General features: G+C 38.2%; 1 protein-coding gene across 1 annotated transcript; it reads right to left on the minus strand.

Annotated features, from left to right (window-relative positions):
- Positions 1-889: 889 nt before the first annotated feature.
- b3galnt2 (beta-1,3-N-acetylgalactosaminyltransferase 2) lies at positions 890-16,349 on the minus strand. The gene is made up of 12 exons (XM_028469584.1): positions 16,124-16,349; positions 15,502-15,628; positions 15,022-15,122; positions 9,365-9,564; positions 9,046-9,141; positions 7,435-7,545; positions 7,262-7,340; positions 4,069-4,252; positions 3,608-3,733; positions 3,297-3,456; positions 3,162-3,218; positions 890-1,976 (listed from the first exon to the last, which is right to left on the minus strand). The coding sequence occupies exons 1-12, from the start codon at positions 16,230-16,232 to the stop codon at positions 1,839-1,841; spliced, it is 1,488 nt and encodes a 495-aa protein (XP_028325385.1). The 5' UTR covers positions 16,233-16,349; the 3' UTR covers positions 890-1,838.
- Positions 16,350-20,631: the final 4,282 nt, after the last annotated feature.

Raw genomic sequence — 20,631 nt, forward strand, 5'->3', positions numbered from 1 at the left:
AACTTTAAAAGCTGCATTAGCATCCAGCTCCATTTCTTTATATTTGCTTTAAAACCCTTTTTCATCAATCTGATTAAAGCTGATTCCATGTCCAGGACTAGAAAACACACGGTAATGAAACGCCTCCAGGGCAGCACCACCTAAAGATGACTATCAGCAGCAGCTCTAAAAATAAATATTAAAACAAAACACGTGTTGTTCTCATCAAGGACTCGCAGCACCTTTAACGTTAGCGTGCAGTGATCCAAAGCGTCTACCAAGAGCTGCTGTTTGACTTCAGAATGGACCTGAACTGGTGCAGCCCTGCAGACACTGTCACTTCACATTACACTCACTTACAGTATGTGTGTTTGCAGTTTGTGTCCCAAGGTGGGCAGGTATGCAGCCTGTGACGCCTGCTGACAAACCAAGAAGCAGAGAAAAGTGCACACCCTACAAATTACACCACACGTCACTCAAGCAACTCCAGCCTGACTTTCAATTAAAGCTTCATGCGGTGAATGTCTTTAAATTGCAACACTATGTAGCTCATCTCACACGCTCAGAAATGACAACTGCGTTCACTGCACTGATTGTTAAGAGATACCAGGGGATTCATCTCTGAAGTTTGAATATTTTAGTTTCATAAGAGTGGCCCTCATTTAGCAACCTTGCGCAAAAACAGGTGCAAATCTGAGTACGACAGGACCAACATGTGATTCATGAAACATTCGTATCTGACCAATCCCAGCGTACAAATTATCGGGTGTTGATAAAAGCGGCGGTTGAATTCGATCATCATTAACTTGTTCTGCGCTCTTGTTTCAGAGGCCCCGCCCACTGAGGTCAAACAAGAAAAGAAACTTTTCCAAGATGAAAATCGGCATCCTCACATCTGAGGTGGAGCAAAACAGCGTGAACTGGAAATAAAGAGGCGCATTTAAACACTGTGGAAGAGGATCAGCTACTAAGCAGGTGACGTCTGTCCCCCTGTGTGCACTGTGAAAAACTTCACAATAGAGATCCTGGAGACACACACGGATTATACGATTTTATCAGCCTTAGTCCGTAAACTTAAGGCAATGAATATAACTTTAAAAGAAATTCAAAAAGCCTTAAAAATGACTAAATATTGTCCCTTGTCTGTGTTTATTATGTCTTTAGCCAATTTCACCTATAATTTATAACAGACTCAGATTTGCGTACACGAGGTCAGACCTGACGTTAGATCTGATTGTACGCTTACGTCAAAACTGATAAATACCGAAGCTTGTGTGAATTTGGTCAAACGCACGTCGTACGCTCAGATCTGAACGTACTAACGGTTGATAAATGAGGACCAACGTGATGAATGAGTATATTTGGTTTAACATTCGCTCAAAGTTTCAGAAGTGTTCACATTTTCATCACATGATATCAACGTATACATTTAGACCACTACACCACCTACACATACGACACAATACAGAACAGTGTGTGTGTGTGAGTGTAATCACGTCTTAACACTACAGAGTGTGAAAGATGAGAATAGTTCATCAAATCGGGCAACAGTTTGTTTTTAAAATGCTAGAGTTTCTGCTCCATCCCTGACATGTTTTTTCCTTTAAAAACCTCTTCCACAAATGACACAAATTCAACAGGCAAAAATCCCTGTGTGACTCATAGTGAAGCTGCAGATGATTTCATTAACAATTTAACCAGAAAACCCTAGAAAAGTCCAACAGAAAGTTCCAAATTGTAAGTGTTTTTGTCGTACATATACCGCAGAACATGAATCTAAAGTAGGATTTAGGCTCAAATCTTTTAAACTCCTCTTCCACATTTGGAAGGATTCCCTTAGTGCAGAGAGTGAACCAACGTTACAGATTCTCGGGGCATTCACAGGCGTCTCCACATCGCCTGCGTCTGTCCCACAGCGTGTGCAGTTCCTGCGCCGTGTGCTGAGGAGACGACAGCATGTCCACGTAACACTCCTTCTCACACAGCCAGCCAGAGTCCTGGAACAGGAGAGCAGCATCATACACCTCAGGGGTCCAGCTTTAAATGGACAACATCTGTCTTAATTCTCCTCAGATCTGTTGCATTGGTTTCCCTTTTTCTCCTGTTTTATTTAGATGAGAGTTTGATTCCCAACACCTCAGTGTTCTTACAGCACAGGAGTACAAGTGTGACACAACAGGTCTCAGGAGATCCTTCATATTTAGGGCGTCTCATAACACGATGAGCACCAATGGGTTGAGTCACAGCTGCACAGACAAACATCCTTCCATCCTCACATTTAGTTCACATCTGGAGGCAGAAACGCCTAGACATCCCTGCCTATCAGGTAGTAGTAAGGCTCTTTAAGCTCCTAACTTTATTATTATTATTTTTTTTAGTTATTTCGCATTATAAAGTTGAACAATCAAAGATTTGACTGTGTAAGGTTTAGCAGCACGACATTCTTTACAAAACACCTGCGTCTGGTCAAGTTTACCAACTTTCTACGCCTGATTTGAAGTTTTTAGGTGTGTTATAAATCTACTCTAGCTGCTGCTGCTCTCGTCGAAGTTTGTTGCAGTAGAAATGTGCTTCCCAGCTTCAGTCCGTGTTCAAAACAAGACACAAAGCAGTGATGGTGCATTCAATGTGCATCGGAAACACAGGATAGAATGAAATACAACATAAAAAATATCACCCTGCGACCCTGAAAACAGGAACAAGTGGGTCAGGAAATGGATGGATGAAAAAAAAAAAAAAAAAATCGATGCATCCATGGATGCAGACACGCAGTGAACAATGCATCTCAAATTCACCCATAAATTGTACCGATGCACACTGAATGATAGAATTGCAACGCGCACGTTTGTATCTAGATACCAATTCGTATCGATTAATCTCCACATCCGTAGTGGATATTTTTGTGCATTTGTAAAACGCGTGTGAATATTTTTGATACCAATCTCTTCCCACAGTAGTTAACCCGTCCTGTGAGATTCAAGTGCTTCACTGGAAATCAGTTCTAGAAACTCTCAACTCTTGCCCTCAAATATTACACTGTTATAACCAAATCGAACCTTGAAAAAACACCTTTTAAAAATGAGTTAATCAATATTTTTAAATTCATGTATCATTTTTAGTAAAGTACTAATAAAAATATGTTGCCACAGTTGTCATTATCTTTCACTGTTTGTTTTTCTCACCTGATATTTCTGAGGTCCAACAGCTGCCATCCAAATCCCCATGCTCACATCCTCTCCCTGTAGAAAAACACCAACATTCAGTTCTTTTACCATCTCAATCATCTGCCAACGTTCTCACAGTGTTCCATGCTCCACCTGGTAAGCCTTCAGCTTTTCTGAATTACTGGCGAGCCACTGGACCACGTCATGAGACACCACGTAGCCCGAGCCACAGGCAAACGCCGGGTAGGCAGGACTGGCATACTCCAGCTCCTGCCACTTCCCAATGCGGTCCACTGCCCAGCTCTGCCTGAAACTGGGCCAGGACGACACACAAACCATCAAAACTCGTCTCTGTTTTACCTCAGCTGTCTTCACTCTGACAGAGCAGAGGAGTCTTTTTCTTTTCATTTCCTGTTCGGCTGCAGCTTCAACGTCAAGAGAGGCTGACACCACGTCGTACTCACTTCCCCCACCAGAAATTCCTGCGCTTCAGGCCTTTGTGGTCGATCTTCATTAACACGGAATCCACATCGATGTAACAATCATCGTCCGTCTTGAGCAGCAGATTAAAGTCAGTGTTTCCCACAGACCTGTAAAAGGGCAAATGTGCAATCTTAACATTTGATTTCATTTTTGCTAAATCTCAGAGTGGATTTACTTTAAATACCGCTGAGGTTTGTATCCGCAAATAAGTCAAACACTTCTCCAGTCAAAGCTTGGGGCCAACGTGCATGCTGTGTTAGATTATGACTCATAAATGTACTTTCCTCTGACTGACTGATGGTGATGGCAACTCTCACAGCAGGACATTATGAGGCCATGAGACGCTTTTCTATCAGGTCGCTGATTTCCTCTGAGAAACCCAGTAGTTTGCAGATGAGCTGGGGGGAGGGGGGAATTTTGGGTCATTAGCACTGGGGCGTACCATTTATAGAACTGGAGCAGCTTGGTAGGGACGTTCCTGTAGGTATCGACCACATCTACAAACACCATGTCATCGTGTCGGAGGTTCTCCTCCTGTAAGCTGGAGTCCTCCTGCCTCAGCCTGGAGGCGTGGTGCTCCATCCTGGCTGGACGACCCTTCAGGAGCTCTGACAAACCTTCTCCATCTGATGCAGACAGCAGAGGAGAAAGTAAGAGTGTAACGAGTCATCCATTAGATCAGGGGCATCAAACTCATTTTGTTTAAGGGCCTGGAGTGGGCTGGACCAAAAACAATTCATGTTTTTGAAAAGGAAAAAGCACAAATTCAAACAAAAAACTGAATGTTAGGCAATTGGTCAACATTTCTTGATATTACCATTAATTTTCTGGAATGTAATTTGCCAGAATTCTGTGGGATAATTAGCAGGAATTTTCCAGGTTTTTGAAAACCAAAAAGTCCTGTTTTTTTCTTTTGGATTTTTTAGTTTAAACAAAATCTTCCTGTGGGCCGGACTAGATGCTCTGGCTGGCCAAACTTGGCACGCGGGACTCGAGTTTGGCAAATGTACATTAGATTGATGACTGATTTATATTCCTACAATCCAACTACATTGATCTGTGCTCTGCAAGTTGCCCTTCCGGATGTCAATAATCGATCTAAATATGTTATAAAAAGGTTATCAACTGATTGTATCGATACGAGGAAATAACACATTGAATTTAAGTACGATAGACTTTATATGGATGAGTTTTAAAAGCGCTTTCAATATTAAAGACATTACGCGGCGCGAGTTAGCACACACACAAAACGGAGAAGCCGGTAAATTGATCAATCCACCTTTGGGTCCAGTTTGTGGAAACACTTCGGCTTTAGAACAGACGAAGATAATAAAAAGGTGTGTCAACCACCAGACCTTCTGGCAGCGTTTACTGCAGCAGCGCATGTAGCGTTAGCTTGTTGGCATTAGCTCTGAAGAAAGCCTGAGGCTCACTATCATGTTAAAACAAAAAAGTAGCAGGTTTAATCATTTGCACTGAACAGATATTGGTAGCACTTCATTTTTTGTTAAAATTATATTATTTTTACATTGAAAAAACAAGCAGAAGAGTCAGGTAATCCCAATGTGTAGCGCAGAAAAGGTTAACATTGTTCATTTAAACTGAAGTGAAAATACATTTGCCATTAAATGTTGTTTACTTGTTTGTTTATGTTCAATATTAATGCAATTATTATTTTACAGTCACACTGGTTGAATTATTATATTGTAGGGATGTAACGATTTGCTCAACTCCCGATACGATTCGATTCACGATACTGGGTTCACGATACGATTCTCTCCCGATTTATTTTACAAAATGGGACTGTAGTCAAATGATGACTGAAAAATATTCCTTTATTTTTTTTGGGGGGAAAAAAAAAATAGAAAATACTGTACTATTTTCCTTTTATTTTTCATTGTCAAAAGAATCCCTTGATAAACTATTCAAAAGAATACAATTTAACTAAAAATAAATCTTGAATGAAATAAATAAAGAAATAATACAAATGAAGAAGAAGCCTATTAATTTAAATTCTGGTTCTATAGTAAACAATGCTAAATTGCATAATAGTTCTTTTTATTTTTAAAAGTGCAACTGAAAATATATTTTGTGCCTTATCAATTGGACTTAAAAAAAAAACCCGTCATTGCACTGATTTACGTCAGATATTTGTTTGGACCAGCAGAGGGCGCTGGTAACCCAGTGGTCGGTTGGCATGCAGAAATTCTTGCAGTGAAGAAGAGATGCTATGCTAGCAGACAGAGCTAATAGAAAAACTTTACTTTTACAGATATTCTTTCAGCGCTAAAGAGGTAAGGAATCATTTATTAACATGTAACATTAACATGTAAGAGTAGTAGGCGGGCAGAAAGAAAGTAGTAGCAGATTCCGGCCGCCGCGCTCACTGCTGGACAAGAGCAGGTACTGCGGTTCAATTTTCAAAGTATTGATGTCAATCGTGATACCTATGAATCGATTTTTAACTGCCTTACGATTAATCGTTACTTCCCTATTATATTGGCTAAAAAGTTACTGAATCGTTTCAGATCGAATCGTTCTACATTAACCAAAATCGTCCTTGAATGGAATCGGCAACAAAGAATCATGATTGAAATCGAATCGTTGCTAAAACGAATCATTAGACCAATAGAAGAAAACCTTTCATTCTGAGCTAAAACTTAATAATCTTTGGAAACAAAGATTTGTAAATGGATATTGACTGACTTGAAGACACTCTCTCTAAATGTGGCACATTAAAAAAAATATATTTGCGGTCGACACGTTAGTTATTGTGTTTGAAATTCAATTAGATGAAATTTAATTGAAATCTTAATTTATGATTTTAGCTTATCTTTTAGTTGTGCTGTCAGGATATTCTTAGAAAAGGACGTCGGATTAATCTTCAGGTATAAATAAAGGTTAGAAAATGATAAATAATTCAAATACAAGGTCACACTAGTGATTTCTTACAGCCAGTCAGCAGCGATGCAAGTATTACAACCTAATGACAAACTGTCCCTAAATATTATTACAGCCAGCACCGAAGAAATAATCAATCAATAAATAAATAAATCTGAATTTCTGAAAAAATATGTTAATAGGCAAAAGAGTAAATTAGAGTAAGGTATGAACCACAACTGGCTAGAGAGACAACTGGCTCAGGTGGTAGTGGGTCGTCTTCTGATCCAGAGGTTGGGGGTTCGATCCCAGTATCTGACTATGTGTCGAAGTGTCCTTGGGCAAGACACTGAACCCTAAGTTGCTCCCAGTGGTCGACTAGCGCCTTGCATGGCAGTCCTGGTGTGTGAATGTGAGAGTGATTGGGTGAATGAGCTGATATGTGAAGCACTTTGAGACTGCTTCAGTGTGGGGATAAAGCGCTATATAAATCATGTCCATTTACCATTTAATCAACTTTAAAACATTAACAAATTAGACAACACAAATTAAAACTGAGTCATCACTTATGAATATTATATATTCTTCTTGAGACACTAAAACAAGCTGGTAACATTTTGGATGCAACACTTTTTCTTTCACACAGTGAACAATGCTTTACTTCAGTTCTTACTCACGGAGTATTCTATCCTCGTCTACTTCATGGCGTGAGTCAACTTTGATAAAAACCTGAAATGAAGCGTTGCAGGACTCACCATAGATGGTAAAAGTGAAGCCTCCAGCCAAACCTGGAAACCCACGAGCGCTTCGATGAGGCAATATGCCCTCAGCGATCTGCAACACACCACACAGGAATATGAAATAAACAGACTTTTTACTCACCACTCATTCTGAGCAGGTTTAAGAAGCTACACGAGAGCGTACATACAGATGAGAACTTGAGGACGCCTCCTCCGTTGTTGAGCTCCACAGAGGAGGAGTTGATTGTGGTCAACACGGCAGAGTCAAGACTCTCCCAAATCAACGAGCCTTCAAAACCCTGAAGAAAAGACAGGACGTGTTCTTCTTTCTCAAAGTGTTCCAACTTAATAAAAACATATACAAGAGTGGTTTGAATTCCACTTATTTTGAAACGCGTCTTACAAGATCATATTGTGTTTATAATCACTTTTTCTGTTATAGAAAACATGATCTGGAAATGGTAAATATATTGTTTTATTGAAGCACCTTTATTGTTTATTTCTTGCTCATAGACTGGCCTTAAAACGACATTTTTGCTTAAGGTTTTCTCGGCTGTAAATAAAGAATCCACATGAAAACTCTAATAGCTGTATTTGTAGAGCACTAATCAACAGGAGGTATTTATTGTCTTTGTGATCATAATGAACTCCTCTAACCCTGTTACATGATTTATGTGCTAAGTGTTAGAAACGGTAACATGTCTATCACTAATTCTGGGTGTGGTCAACGCTAAAGGTTTATTGTTTCAAACCAGAGGGAGCTGAGGCTCTTTAGGTTCTTTTTGCAATTCCGTAATATAGAATTAAACTATGTTGCAATGAAATCATAAATATAAGAAAATGCACAATCTTTTTTATCATAAAGGGCAACAGCTAAACGTTTGATTAATCATTTATTTTATGTTAAAAGCAACACCTAAAATGGATGCCGTCAGAGTTTTTAAAGATCACTCAAACATACATGAATGAGCCAAGGCAACACTCCAGGCATGTTTTTAATATAAATATGATATAAATCTTGAAAAAGTCAATTTTACATAATACCCCCCCTTTAAAACCAGAAAATGATCATCAATTTTAGTCTTTTGATTAAAAAATACGTATAGATTTTGTTCATAAATACCAATTGTATTAGAATCTGTGTGCATTTGATTAGAGTGAACGTCACAAAAAGGAATTAAAAAGGAAGAAAATAAAAAATTAGTTAATATATTTATTCCGTTTTTACCACAAACTATTTGTTGACCTGATTTACTGTGTTAATGCATGTATAACCTCAATCATAATAAAGTAGCTTTATTTAGATGTTTTCTCACTCAGAGAACGAGCAATTATAAACAAACATCTGTAGATGAAAAAATAAATGAGCTGTAATTGCTTTTAGTACTTCAGGGTGTTTTTGTTCTAGTTTAATTTGTGGACAAAAATCTAAATTGGTTCAATATTTATTTATTTAGTTAAATTATTATTATTATGCTTTTGTTTGTATCAAGTCAAAATCTAGTGTTCATCTAGTGAAAAAGTGTTGTTTATGATAACCATGAGGGATTATCTGCCAACCAAATGATTGCTTGATGAAAAATGTTCTCTCTGCGCAGTAGAAAAATATTCAATAGTTTATAAATATTATAATGGTAGCATTTAATTAAGAACTATTTTGTTTCTCTTTTGACCCAAACACACTTTAGACCTGATTAACAAAACATTTTATTAATTAACTTTATTTTATATGAAATAACTAAAAATAAATAAGTCAATAAATGAATAGCAGTTTAAATAAATGATCAGGTCAACCTTACCTTTGGCAAAATGAACTGCTCCACTGGTTTGTACCACACCCAGTTCACCAGAGTCCCCATGTTGATGGAACTGAAGCGAGCAGTGACCACAGCTTCCTGCAAAACAATAAAAAATACAAAATAAACAAACTATGGGACTCTCTATCGAACCAGTATCTGCCATGAGCTTTAACACTGGAGGCACTTTAGGAGTTTAAGCTTCTATAACTAAGGCAGTAAACAGCAGCAGCTCCAGTCCTCCACATGCCCTCAGGCTGTGGTTCTACTGGGCAGCAGCATGATATGTTATATAAGCACCGACGGGTCAACGTTGGGTTACCTCCTGTTCCAGCTGGAAGAGCTTCACCGTCACATTGCTTTGAAGCTCTGGTTGATTCCGGCTGGAAAACATTCCCAACCTGGTGATGACCACAGGGTGGAGCACTTTAAAGTCCAGGGCTATGGAAGACACGTCAGAAGGGGCGAGCGTGGAGGGATCGGACACCGTCACGATCTCCATCTCCACGTCTCTCTCCATCACTGGGACACATAGAAGCAGGGGGTTACCGTACAGCAGGGGCTCTCAACCCCCACTGTACCTGAAGGTGGTTGAACACAGACATGAATATATGTGGAGACAGGGTCATCTATAAGGGGGAATAAAGGGGAGAAATTTTTGGGACCCATCCGTAAAATCAGCAAAATGATGGTCCATTGTTCTATGAATCTGTGATAACCACATATTTATTTATCTGAATAATATCCACTGTTATCCAGGAAGTTTATTATTATTTGGGCCATAGTGTAGTCATCTTAAAGATCTAAATCCATGGGTTAAAGTGACCAAAAATTGTGGAAAAGGGGGTGAAATGGGATTTTAAAAAATGATAGAAATTGGTTATCAGTTCAAATTAGAGTGGGCAGAAACACAGAAAAAGTGCTAAAAAGGGTTCAAAGTGTTAATATTGGCTGAAAAGTGAAAGAAATGTGGGGAGGAGGTTTGAAGTAATGTCATTTAAAAAGTAGGAACAATAAGTTTAAACTGGCGAATAATGGGCTTGACAAAGATAAGCATGAAATATGGTGAAAAGAGGTTAAAAGTGTAAATAGTGGGTCAACATATGTGACATTAGGTGGGAAAAGTGGTGGAAAAGATTCATAAATGCAGAAAAAGGCATTTAAATTTGATGGAGAAGTGGCAGAAATGGGAGTAAGGTCGCAAAAATGCATCAAAAGGAGCAAAGATTTGGCAAGAAAAAGTGATGAAAATAGGTTAAAATATGGTAAGTTTGGTGCAGTTGCAGAAAAAAGGGAAAAATAAGCAAAAATGGGCTCAAATTGTTAAAAAAAAAATCTTATTTTCTTAAAGGCATCTGGCAACCTTATCCCAATGTCTCGCAACCCGAAGGGTGAGAACCCCTGACAAGCAGAACAATCCCAGCAGGATGATTGAAAGCAGCCTCAGGTAAAGGTGCACCATCAGCACTTTTAAAGACTGATGTCGCAGGGATCGACTCCTCAAAGTGAGCTTCAGCTGTTTGTTAATTACAAAAAGAGCCATTTGTTACCCGGGGGGATCAATGAAAACAAAGAAGTCCTTTCTTTATTTACGTCGTATGAATTCCTACACAAGTTTGAATCGCTGACGGGATAAAAACAGAAAAGTCTAAACACAGAGCAACCGTCCATCAAACAGAGACTTTCTCCCCACATAAAAACCAAACGTAGCAGCAGATTTTATACCAGTGAGAGCAGATATTTAATATTCATTCAGTCACATCAAGTACTAGGGAACGCTGTCAAAAACAAAAAGGCAGCGCCAGCCTTAAGGAAAACTGAACATGAATCATTAACAGCAAATGTACTGACTTTGCATTTATTGGCTATTAAATATTCAGCCATGTTGAAAGTTCTCCAACAATCAAAAGTGCACGTATTCATCGTGGAATAACCCGTTTACTACTATTAAGAGGATCTGCATTATTTGTGTTTGTGTGTGTGTGTGTGTGTACTATGTAGCAGACGAGAGCTTAGTCTGTCATCGAGATATTAGAAAATGCAACATTTCAAAATAAAGCTCACACGTGTGTCTCTGGTGTCCTCTCACAGGTCGGCCTGGGTAATATATTGAGATTTCTGGTTTGGCGATATAGAAAATTACAATATCACCTATAATGATACATTTATACGTACATTACACCTTATTTTGTATTAAAATACTTGTTTAAGGAGTCACTGCTACTTATTCTACTTCTGAAAACAGCATGAAAAGCACAGTTAGATGGATTACTGAGTGCATTCTAACCCAGACCTTACCTTAAACAAGCCACACTACAGAACTCACTCACACATGCTGTCCCTGATATGAGAAAAAGCCAAAAGTAGCACATATTGTGCAGCAGTTTGTTAATAATAAATGTACCTGTACTTGATCAAGTCTTTTCTAACATTCCACACCACAAAATAAGTAATTATTTTTTATTAAAGAAAAAGTATGAATGATTCATGCTGATCAATTTAGGTATCGGCCGATACACAAGACTGCAATATCGGTATCATATTGGAAATGAAAAAGTTGTATCGGGACATCCCTATTAATAAATAAAATTGCCAAAATAAAAGCCTCTTTCTCTCTATTAGGTTCCCATTTCAAAATACATAATGATATTTCAAATATAAAATTGTACAAATAACACTGCAAACTTTAACTGCTATTTTGTGTGATTTCTTAACAAATCACATAGCAAGGGTGGGCACTTGTTGGACTTGTTGTGTAGGATTACACATGTGGGATTACTGTCCATAAAGAACATGTAGGTTCTTCTGCAGAAAAAGAAGCTGATCTATGTGTTCTGAACTGAGATTGCTTCACTGTGTTGTCACAATATCTCCAGCGGTGGACAATACTCTTTCCACTGCAACACTAGTATCAGGGATGCATAGGTAGTGTTTAGCTAATTTGGCTAGTGGAGAAAAGGCTGTGTCATGATTCCTCCACCAATGAAGGGGATCTTCTGAGAGAGACGGCCTCCAACTACTTATTCAGCTCCTCCTCAGCTCTGGTGCACACACACCCGTTTTATATATATATATATATATATATATATATAGGGGTGGGAACCTCTGGGTACCTCACAATACGCGATACAAAGCTCACGATAACGATTATCTCACGATATGACAATACTGCGATTATCGATATATTGGTCAGAAATCAATCTACGATAATCTGACATAAGAAAAAAATACCATTTTTATTTTATATCTCCGAAAGACAATAAATTGAAAAAGTGTCCTATGAACAGTGACACTATTTTAGTGCAACATTTCTGTAAATAAATGTCAACATACCAATGTAAACAAATAACTATCTCCAATAGTGCTTTCTGTTAACAAAAAATAGGATCTTTCTTACCAGTGACATCATTATAGTGCAATATTCCAGTAAACAATATATTGGTTCTTTCAACAAACAGTGATGACATTTCTGTGAAGACCTACCTGCACATTTTAGTGAAAAAGCAGAAAAGGTTTTGGAAATATTAAAATAAATCTTAAATCCCCCAAAAAATGTTTAAAAATAAAAAAAATAGATACTTATTATCGATATCAAAAATTGATCGTGCGAAAAAATATTGCGATATATCGCCATATGGAGATATCGTCACACTCCTAATATATATATATATATATATATATATATATATACTGTATAATTGCTTTCGTCCTGTACTTTGTCTGTTTTTTTGTTGTTGATTTGAAGTTTATGAATAGATTCAGAATTGTGGATGATTAGAATTGCGATTCTTACGTGAATCGATTTTTCCCCCACCCCCACCTCCAACCTTGTGGAATGAGTGTTAGAATGTGTGCCAGCATCAGAATGTATGTGTGTAAACTAAAGGAAAATCTGTAAAAACTGACCTTGAGACTTTAGAATTGAGAGATGACTAGGATAAACATTGCAGCGTTTTTTTATTTAAAGGAAAAAAAAAAATCTGGTTTCAGGTTTGCGTGTAGCAGTGTAGCTTTTAAAAGTTAAATCAAAGATTGATTGAGCATAAGTAATAATTATAAATCCAAGTGCCTATGAGTAACTGTAATGCATCACCTATTTCTCCTTGATACTTGGAAAGACCGTCTCGTGTTAGGAAAATGACGAGATAAAAATCTGAACGGCTCATTTGCATTCCCCTGATCGTGATCTCGACACAAATCCCTGAGATGAATGAGGCGCAAACTGCCATATTTCAGCAACAATTAATTGTCCATTTTATGTGTGCTCTGACCTGAATCTCAGTCAGGTTCCCGACTGTGTTCAAACGCAGCCACTGTCTCTTCCTCTTTCAATCATCCACCTCCCGATTCTAAAGCAAATCATGACGCCAACAGGTGAAACCATTAACCCGGTGCAGAACGGAGAACAGGCCAAAGAAAAAAAAAAAAACATTGCCATGACCCTAAAGGCCGTCGACGGTAAAAACCTTTCCTGATGATGAGTGGTAATTATGTTTTCATGAAGGCAGCACACAGTGAAGCCAGTTGGGAAAATAAGTGGAACTGGTTCCCTGAAAGAAGTCAGAGACAGAACAATTACTAAAGACGCTCTATCTGACAGCCAGCGGGTTCACTTATATTTTATATGTGGCACATTCGTGCTCGGCTCGCATTCTGAAGTGTCAGTAAGTAGTTCTGCTTTTCTCTGCAGCTGCCTCTGCTGCTGCTGCCTGTAAGACATCGTCTCCTCTTTGGCCTTGTGTTGAAAAATTATCATAAGAATCCTTGAGTTATGGGCGACTGCGAATAAAAGGTGTTTTTCCTTGATTCTGAACATGCATTCTTCGTTTTTTTTTTTTCCTTCCTCTTTCTGTGCTGTAGCGAGGTCATTCTGCCTCAGCTACACTGTTCACAATCACACATGCAAGTATTGGATTATAGCTGCATCAAAGGCTGTGCAATTATTCAAAATTAGATTAAGATTTAGATATCACACCCAACGATTACATAAAAGACATAATCGGAAAAAACGAATATCAATATTTATTTATTTTATTTTACACGTTTTATTTGCTAAATAATACAAACCCCCACAATTTCTGTCATCTACAAAGAATAAAGCCTCGCACACACAATAATCAATACTGACTGAGTTGTTTAATCCACGCACATGCAAGCTCCTCTGCCCCGCCCCTTTCAAAGCTAAAGCGAGCCTAGCCATCATGAAACACGCAGGAAAAAAGGCTTAGCAAACAAGCAAGTAGGGGTGTGACGCTACACTCAGCTCACGAGATGAGACATGATATTGGGTTCACGACAACGATTTTAAGAAAACTACAATAACAAAATACATGACTGGACCAACAGACTGTTATTTAACCGAGTTGCACATGCATTTTGAAATGTTTTATTATAACTCTTTACGTGAATAATGTAAGCATGAGCTTTTAATGAACTTCTTCCACAAATTGAAACTAGAACTAAAATTTACTCTTTTTTTTCCTTCTCCTGCTTTAGGTTCTGGCAGGTTAGACGTAGCAAAGGCACATTACTGCCCCACATGTCACAAAACGAAGTTTGGATAGCTCACAAAAATAAATAAATTAAAAAAAAATCTCAAAAGACAGATTTTAACGCGACAAGAAATCTCGTTGAGTTTAATCTCGCGAGATCTCGTGGCACCCCTACAAGCATGGCAAGTCAAATTCTCTTATATGGGAACGCTTTGGGTTTGATGATGAAGACCAAGAGCAAGGACCCATCACGGGTAAGAACTGTTTTGTTTTGGTCAAATTTGAACACACTTTATTTTAGCGTTTGAAGGATTTTATTTACGTTTAAAGAATATATTTTACAGTTTTGTACAAAACAATAAATAACTTTTTGGTTGACGAATAATCGTGTTTTCAATTATGACTAAAATAATGGTGATTAGTATTTTGTCTATAATCTAGCAGCCCAAGTTGGATCCCTCAATGTGTTGCTTTTTTGGATTTTTACCTGGCTGGGTGAAGTTGAGGAGGAAGCAGGAGTAGGGGTCTTCTCGATCTTCCTCTGGGATTGGACACCCATATTTGCCGACAACAAACTTAACCCCCACCCTGGTGGACAAAAGAGGAAAAAAAAAAAAAAACACCCACAAATGTTATTGCTTCCTTTTTTTCTTGAGCTCAATATTCAGTGACAAGATTTCTAAAGCTTGTCCATCCATCCAAGCTCCATTTCCATGGTTACCATGCTTGCTTAAAGGCTATCACGCCTTATCCAAGCTTGCTCGATGCGAAGGAAATGGACACAAAAAGGAGGAATGACAGAAAGGACATTACTGCCCACTGGTCAGATGAAGATAAAATACTTTATTATGGGTCAGGTGGTTATTTGCAGCCAGCAGCAGAAGGCTTTTATTTTTCCAATGTGCATTTGTCTGACTCCAGGCTTGAAGGGAAGAGGGTAAAGTTGGAGCTCCACCTGTATACAGACCTGTGTTGTAAGTGGGGGTGACCTCGGATGTTCCCCTGCCAGGTCTTTCTTATCGCTTGTCGCAGTTGGTAATGATGTCGAGCAGACAGCACTCCCACCAGAACTTCATAAAAAGGTAGTGGTTCATCTGCATGGAAAACAAAGAGCATCTTTAAACTGGAGGATGGAGTAAATGATGACCTTCAGCAGAAATGGAAAGAAAAAGGTGCAGACGGTGATGCAAGTTTCTAATCTCTGATTATGATAAGTTTCCTCTCTGGTTTGATTTTTCAGACTTTGTATGAAGACACTAGCCATCAAAGTGAGCTTTAACTGGATCAATCGGAGGAGGAATGGGTGCAGCTGTAGATAAGAGGACATCATCACAGCAGGAGACACTCAGCATGGTGTTAGTGGCTCACATCACTGTCTGTAGCACATATTATTACACACATGACACTCTGAAGAACAAAAACACACTTTTACCATGAAAGACCTGTTCACACCCTGACTAATAAGCGGTGCTACATGAACCACACCGGGGCGGTAAAAGCAAACTTTAGTCCACCACCGCCGCTTCGGGAGGAGAAAAGTTACGGAGCACCGAAAAGCTAAAGCCTGGGTTGTAACGTTATAAAAGTACCTGAGAGAGTGTTGTTGTCCACTAAGGCGGAGGAAGGACGTCTAGCGAACCAAAAGTGAAGTAGGACGGCGACAGCACAGGGTAGCAAAATGAGCGCTAGTCTCCGCATGGACGGAGTCCTTCATTCAGCCCCAGGCGGCGCTCAGCTTCAGCGGTGTAGGTGAGTAGTTGGACCGCTCCACACAGCGAGGAGAGCAGCTCTGCGGCTTCTGCTCTCAACACCGCCTCAGCACCACTGCGTCTCCCTCCGCCGCTCCGTCAGCTCCACCAATGGGAGACCGCAACACCTATCGCAGTGCATGCTGGGAGGTCGAGTTTAATCTAGTAACCAAACGCAAATATAAGAAATATAAAATAGCTTCTTTAAATTGTATGGAAGCACATTCCCACACACAAAAAAACTAGGAAAAGCAAAATAATAATTTAAAAATATGGGATAATTATGAGATTAAAAAAAAAAAAATTATATATATATATATATAATTTTACATTTCCTAATTTTTTGTTGTTGTTTTTACTGGCTCCATACAATTGTCACTTTGTTATTTTCAGAATTATGATTTAATATCCCATAATTATGAGATACTATAGCATAATTTTTGACTTAGTATCTCATAATTATGGTATCATTGTGATATTTTTTTTATTTTTTTTATATTATTGTACTTTTTTGAGTTTGTTGTTGTTGTTTTTATTACTGGCGGGAATGAGCTTCCATACAATTGTCACTGTTGTGACCATGAAAAAAAAGGAAAATATATGTCTAAAGAAGCCCTGTTTCTGCCAATGCAAAATGTAAGAATATCTTAAGTCCTATTTATGAGATATGAAAGCATGAATTCTAAGATAAACAGGTATTAGATTGATTAATAATTAATAATTAATAATTATGAGATTAAAAAAAGTGGTAATTACAAAATAAAAAGATTTAAATGCAACTTGATAGTGCAACTATCCATAAAGCTCCAAATATCCAGATATTGGCAGTTACTTGGATCAGTGATCCTGATCATGGTACTCTGATCAGGATCACTTTAAAGGCTTGTAAGAATTTTTTATTCCCCTTAATAAAGATACAGCAGGTTCAAATATATGGGCACCACCATTTTTTAAAAAAAAAATCACAATTAATTTGTAATCCAGATCCAATCAAAATGAATAACCAATCCAACAATCAGCTTTATCTTAAAAAATAATAAATTATAAATCCTTACAAAAAAAATTGTGTAGCGCAGCACAATTTTATGCTAGAAAATCAAGTATCTTTTTGTTTGTGCTGCCACATTCAAAGTCATCCTTCATAGCCTTGTTGTCCTTATCACTGTCAAACAAACCTCACACAAAGGGAAAGGGAATGCTGCAACAGTTGTTCTGAAATGTCTGATCCTTATCATTTTTGTATGACAGAGTTGTGAATTTCATCCTCATATTTCATCCCCCATAAATATCTGCACCACATCACTACATAGGCCTGCATCTTACTATTTATCTTTTAATGTGTCAATTTAAAAAATGAGAACGTGTCCACAATCCTTTGAAGTTATTACGACAATAGAGAAAACAAACATAAAATGATCACAATAAATAGTTATTATTTGTCCCTGGAGGAATACCGCAGGTATCACATATTTTCTTGTAAAGATAAAGAAAAGCATTCGCAGCAGAGCAGAAAACCAACATAAATGAGTTATTACCCCTGACATCCAGGTGACATAAGTGAGCTTTAAGATTCAAACAAAACTTTGTCAAAGCCATTTCGCTGTGTTGCACATAAATCATTCAGTTCCAGTCGATTGTGCATGGAGATGGATGCTTGAGGAGGATTTATTCTGAATGAATGCACCACTGTTTCTTCTGTCCTGCCTGCCTTTTGCCGTGTTTGAAATAAACATTACATTTGTATCGACTTTAACAATGTTGCAAATATCATTGCAGGGATCCCACCAACCCAATTTTTTGCACAATAACAATACAATTTAAAACAGATTCAGAATCAGAATAGTCTTTATTGTTATTGAGAATCAGAATAGTCTTTATTGTCATTGAGAATCAGAATAGTCTTTATTGTTATTGAGAATCAGAATAGTCTTTGTTTTTGAGAATCAGAATAGTCTTTATTGTTATTGAGAATCAGAATAGTCTTTATTGTTTTTGAGAATCAGAATAGTCTTTATTGTTATTGAGAATCAGAATAGTCTTTATTGTTTTTGATCACAGGTGAGCAATGAAATTATGACGCATGCAGCACATTGTTACCTGTTGTCATTAGTGGGAATTGTTAAGAAACTGCTGAAAAACACATCCTGTTCCTCAGGACAAACCATTAGAAATGATTGGAGTATTTCAGAGGTCTTTGTGTCTTCACGTCAGGAGCTCATTTTCAAAAATTGCAGCAGCTCAGATCCGTAGTATTAGATAACCCACTGCCCCAGGGATACTTACTTTCCTCTGCAACTATATCATTCTTTTTGGACTCACATTCATAGATATTCTCATTATAATGATTTTGTACCTTTTCTGTCACACGTTATTTATTCAAATAGAAAAGCCTCAACATAGTTAAAGGTTTTTGGAGGAAACTTCAACTTTGTGCATTATTGTTTGTTTATAGCTCCGACTTTCACTTTTTATGCACGCCATCCTGATTCATGCATCGTTTACTCCCAAAGGTTTTTGCAATGCAGCATTAAAAACAAACAGGATTTCCACTTCATATGACATCGCTATCGTTGACTTTTTATATTATTAGTGCAGTGCCCATAGGAAGTATGTAATGCGATGGAAAAGTGGGAGGGTAAGTAGCTTTTTCATGGATGGCCAAATGAGGTTGTTTCAAGGTGGGACATCATCACTGTAGCGGTAGGACTGATGACATCATCACTGTAGAGAGTAGGACCAATGTTCCAATGTTCTGACTGATGACATCATCATTGAGTCCTTTGACTCTGGAGGTGGGGCGTCCAAACAAATCCGACGTTGCACACCCTTGAACCAAGCAGTAGCCATGTTGAAACTCTCAGTCTAGTCTGATCCTGATCCGCAAAGATATTTGAGGAACACACACACACACACACACACACACACACACACACACACACACACACACACACACACACACACACACACACACACACACACACACACACACACACACACACACACACACACACACACACAGACTCCTTGCTTTTATAGAGATTTAAGGCTAGAAGAATTTTACATTTGCTGTAATTCAATAATATCTCTAATCTCCTCTTCTACTAACTTCAACCTTTCAAATTGGCAATATGGTCAGTACTTAGCCATGCTGCGTTCACACCAGCTTGCGTGCACAAAAAAGGGTTGTTTTTAATCTCTTTTGCACATATTAATACGTTTCCCATCTTCAATCAAGCGCAACAGGTGAACACACGACACAATTAGGTTGAATCTTAGTAAATCAGGGCCTTAATGTAGCAAGCTTCTGAAAACAAATAACACAAGGATAATAAGCACCACTTAATTTGCAGTAGAATGCATTTTTGAATGGATTTTGACACAATTTTAACCGAAGATAGAACTTAACGTCATGGAAGATTCCATTTAAAAGTGGAGGGGATTCAGAAAAATATACTGATTCTGGATGAGTTTGAAAAATGGTCAAATCCCCGTCCCCCATCATTGGTGAAATTAAAAAAAAAAAAAAAACATGGCACAGTTTGCAAGTCACCGATCGTGATACAGTAAACTTGGACTTAGTTATGTTGGATCGGTTTCTCAAAAACTCACTGAGTTTCATCCAGATTGGATCTGGATCTGCCAATCTCTAGCACAGAGGATATTTGGAGCTTAGTGGATGTTTGGGCTCTCTGAGTGCCCTTGGTTTTACTATTATTATTGCAATGACTGAGGACCATCACCGGCTCCCTTTCCGCCTCTCCTGTCATGCAGGTTTATCTTACTGAACCACAACCCTGAATAATGAGGGACTTTGATCCAGTAGCTTAATGAAATGGTGCCATTCTGAGCACAAGCAAGATACTTCCTGACCACACCTTGAATAACTAAAGAATTTGCCCTCTAGGTGTGCTGTGTGCGTGCTATATCTCACATTTTATAATGATGTCTAGCAGTGTTTCCTACTTTGTGACACTCGCAGGTTTGCAAACTCACACTGTATTGTAGTCCATTAATCCAACACGTCACTGAACAACAGTTGACCACAGTAACTTCATTTATTGAGTTAACCTGGATTGTGTTTGGTATCACCTGACGACAGAACCAACCAACAGTAAACCTAACAGTCTAAATATACACACAAAATTATAGCAAATGTCAAATTGGCTATTACAACCTTATTTGAGTATCCACCTAAGATCTCTTTATCTCCTTTAGTTTTCTTTCATGCTTCTTCAATTTGCCATTTAACACTCAAAAACAGGTGACCTCCACCAAGAAGGTAAGATTTTCACCAACGTTTGTCCGTCCGTCTGTTAATGTGGATGATTGTTGTTAACAGGTTATCTCAA

This window comes from Gouania willdenowi, chromosome 15 (assembly GCF_900634775.1).
Source record: "Gouania willdenowi chromosome 15, fGouWil2.1, whole genome shotgun sequence".
Classification (NCBI taxonomy): Eukaryota; Metazoa; Chordata; class Actinopteri; order Blenniiformes; family Gobiesocidae; genus Gouania; species Gouania willdenowi.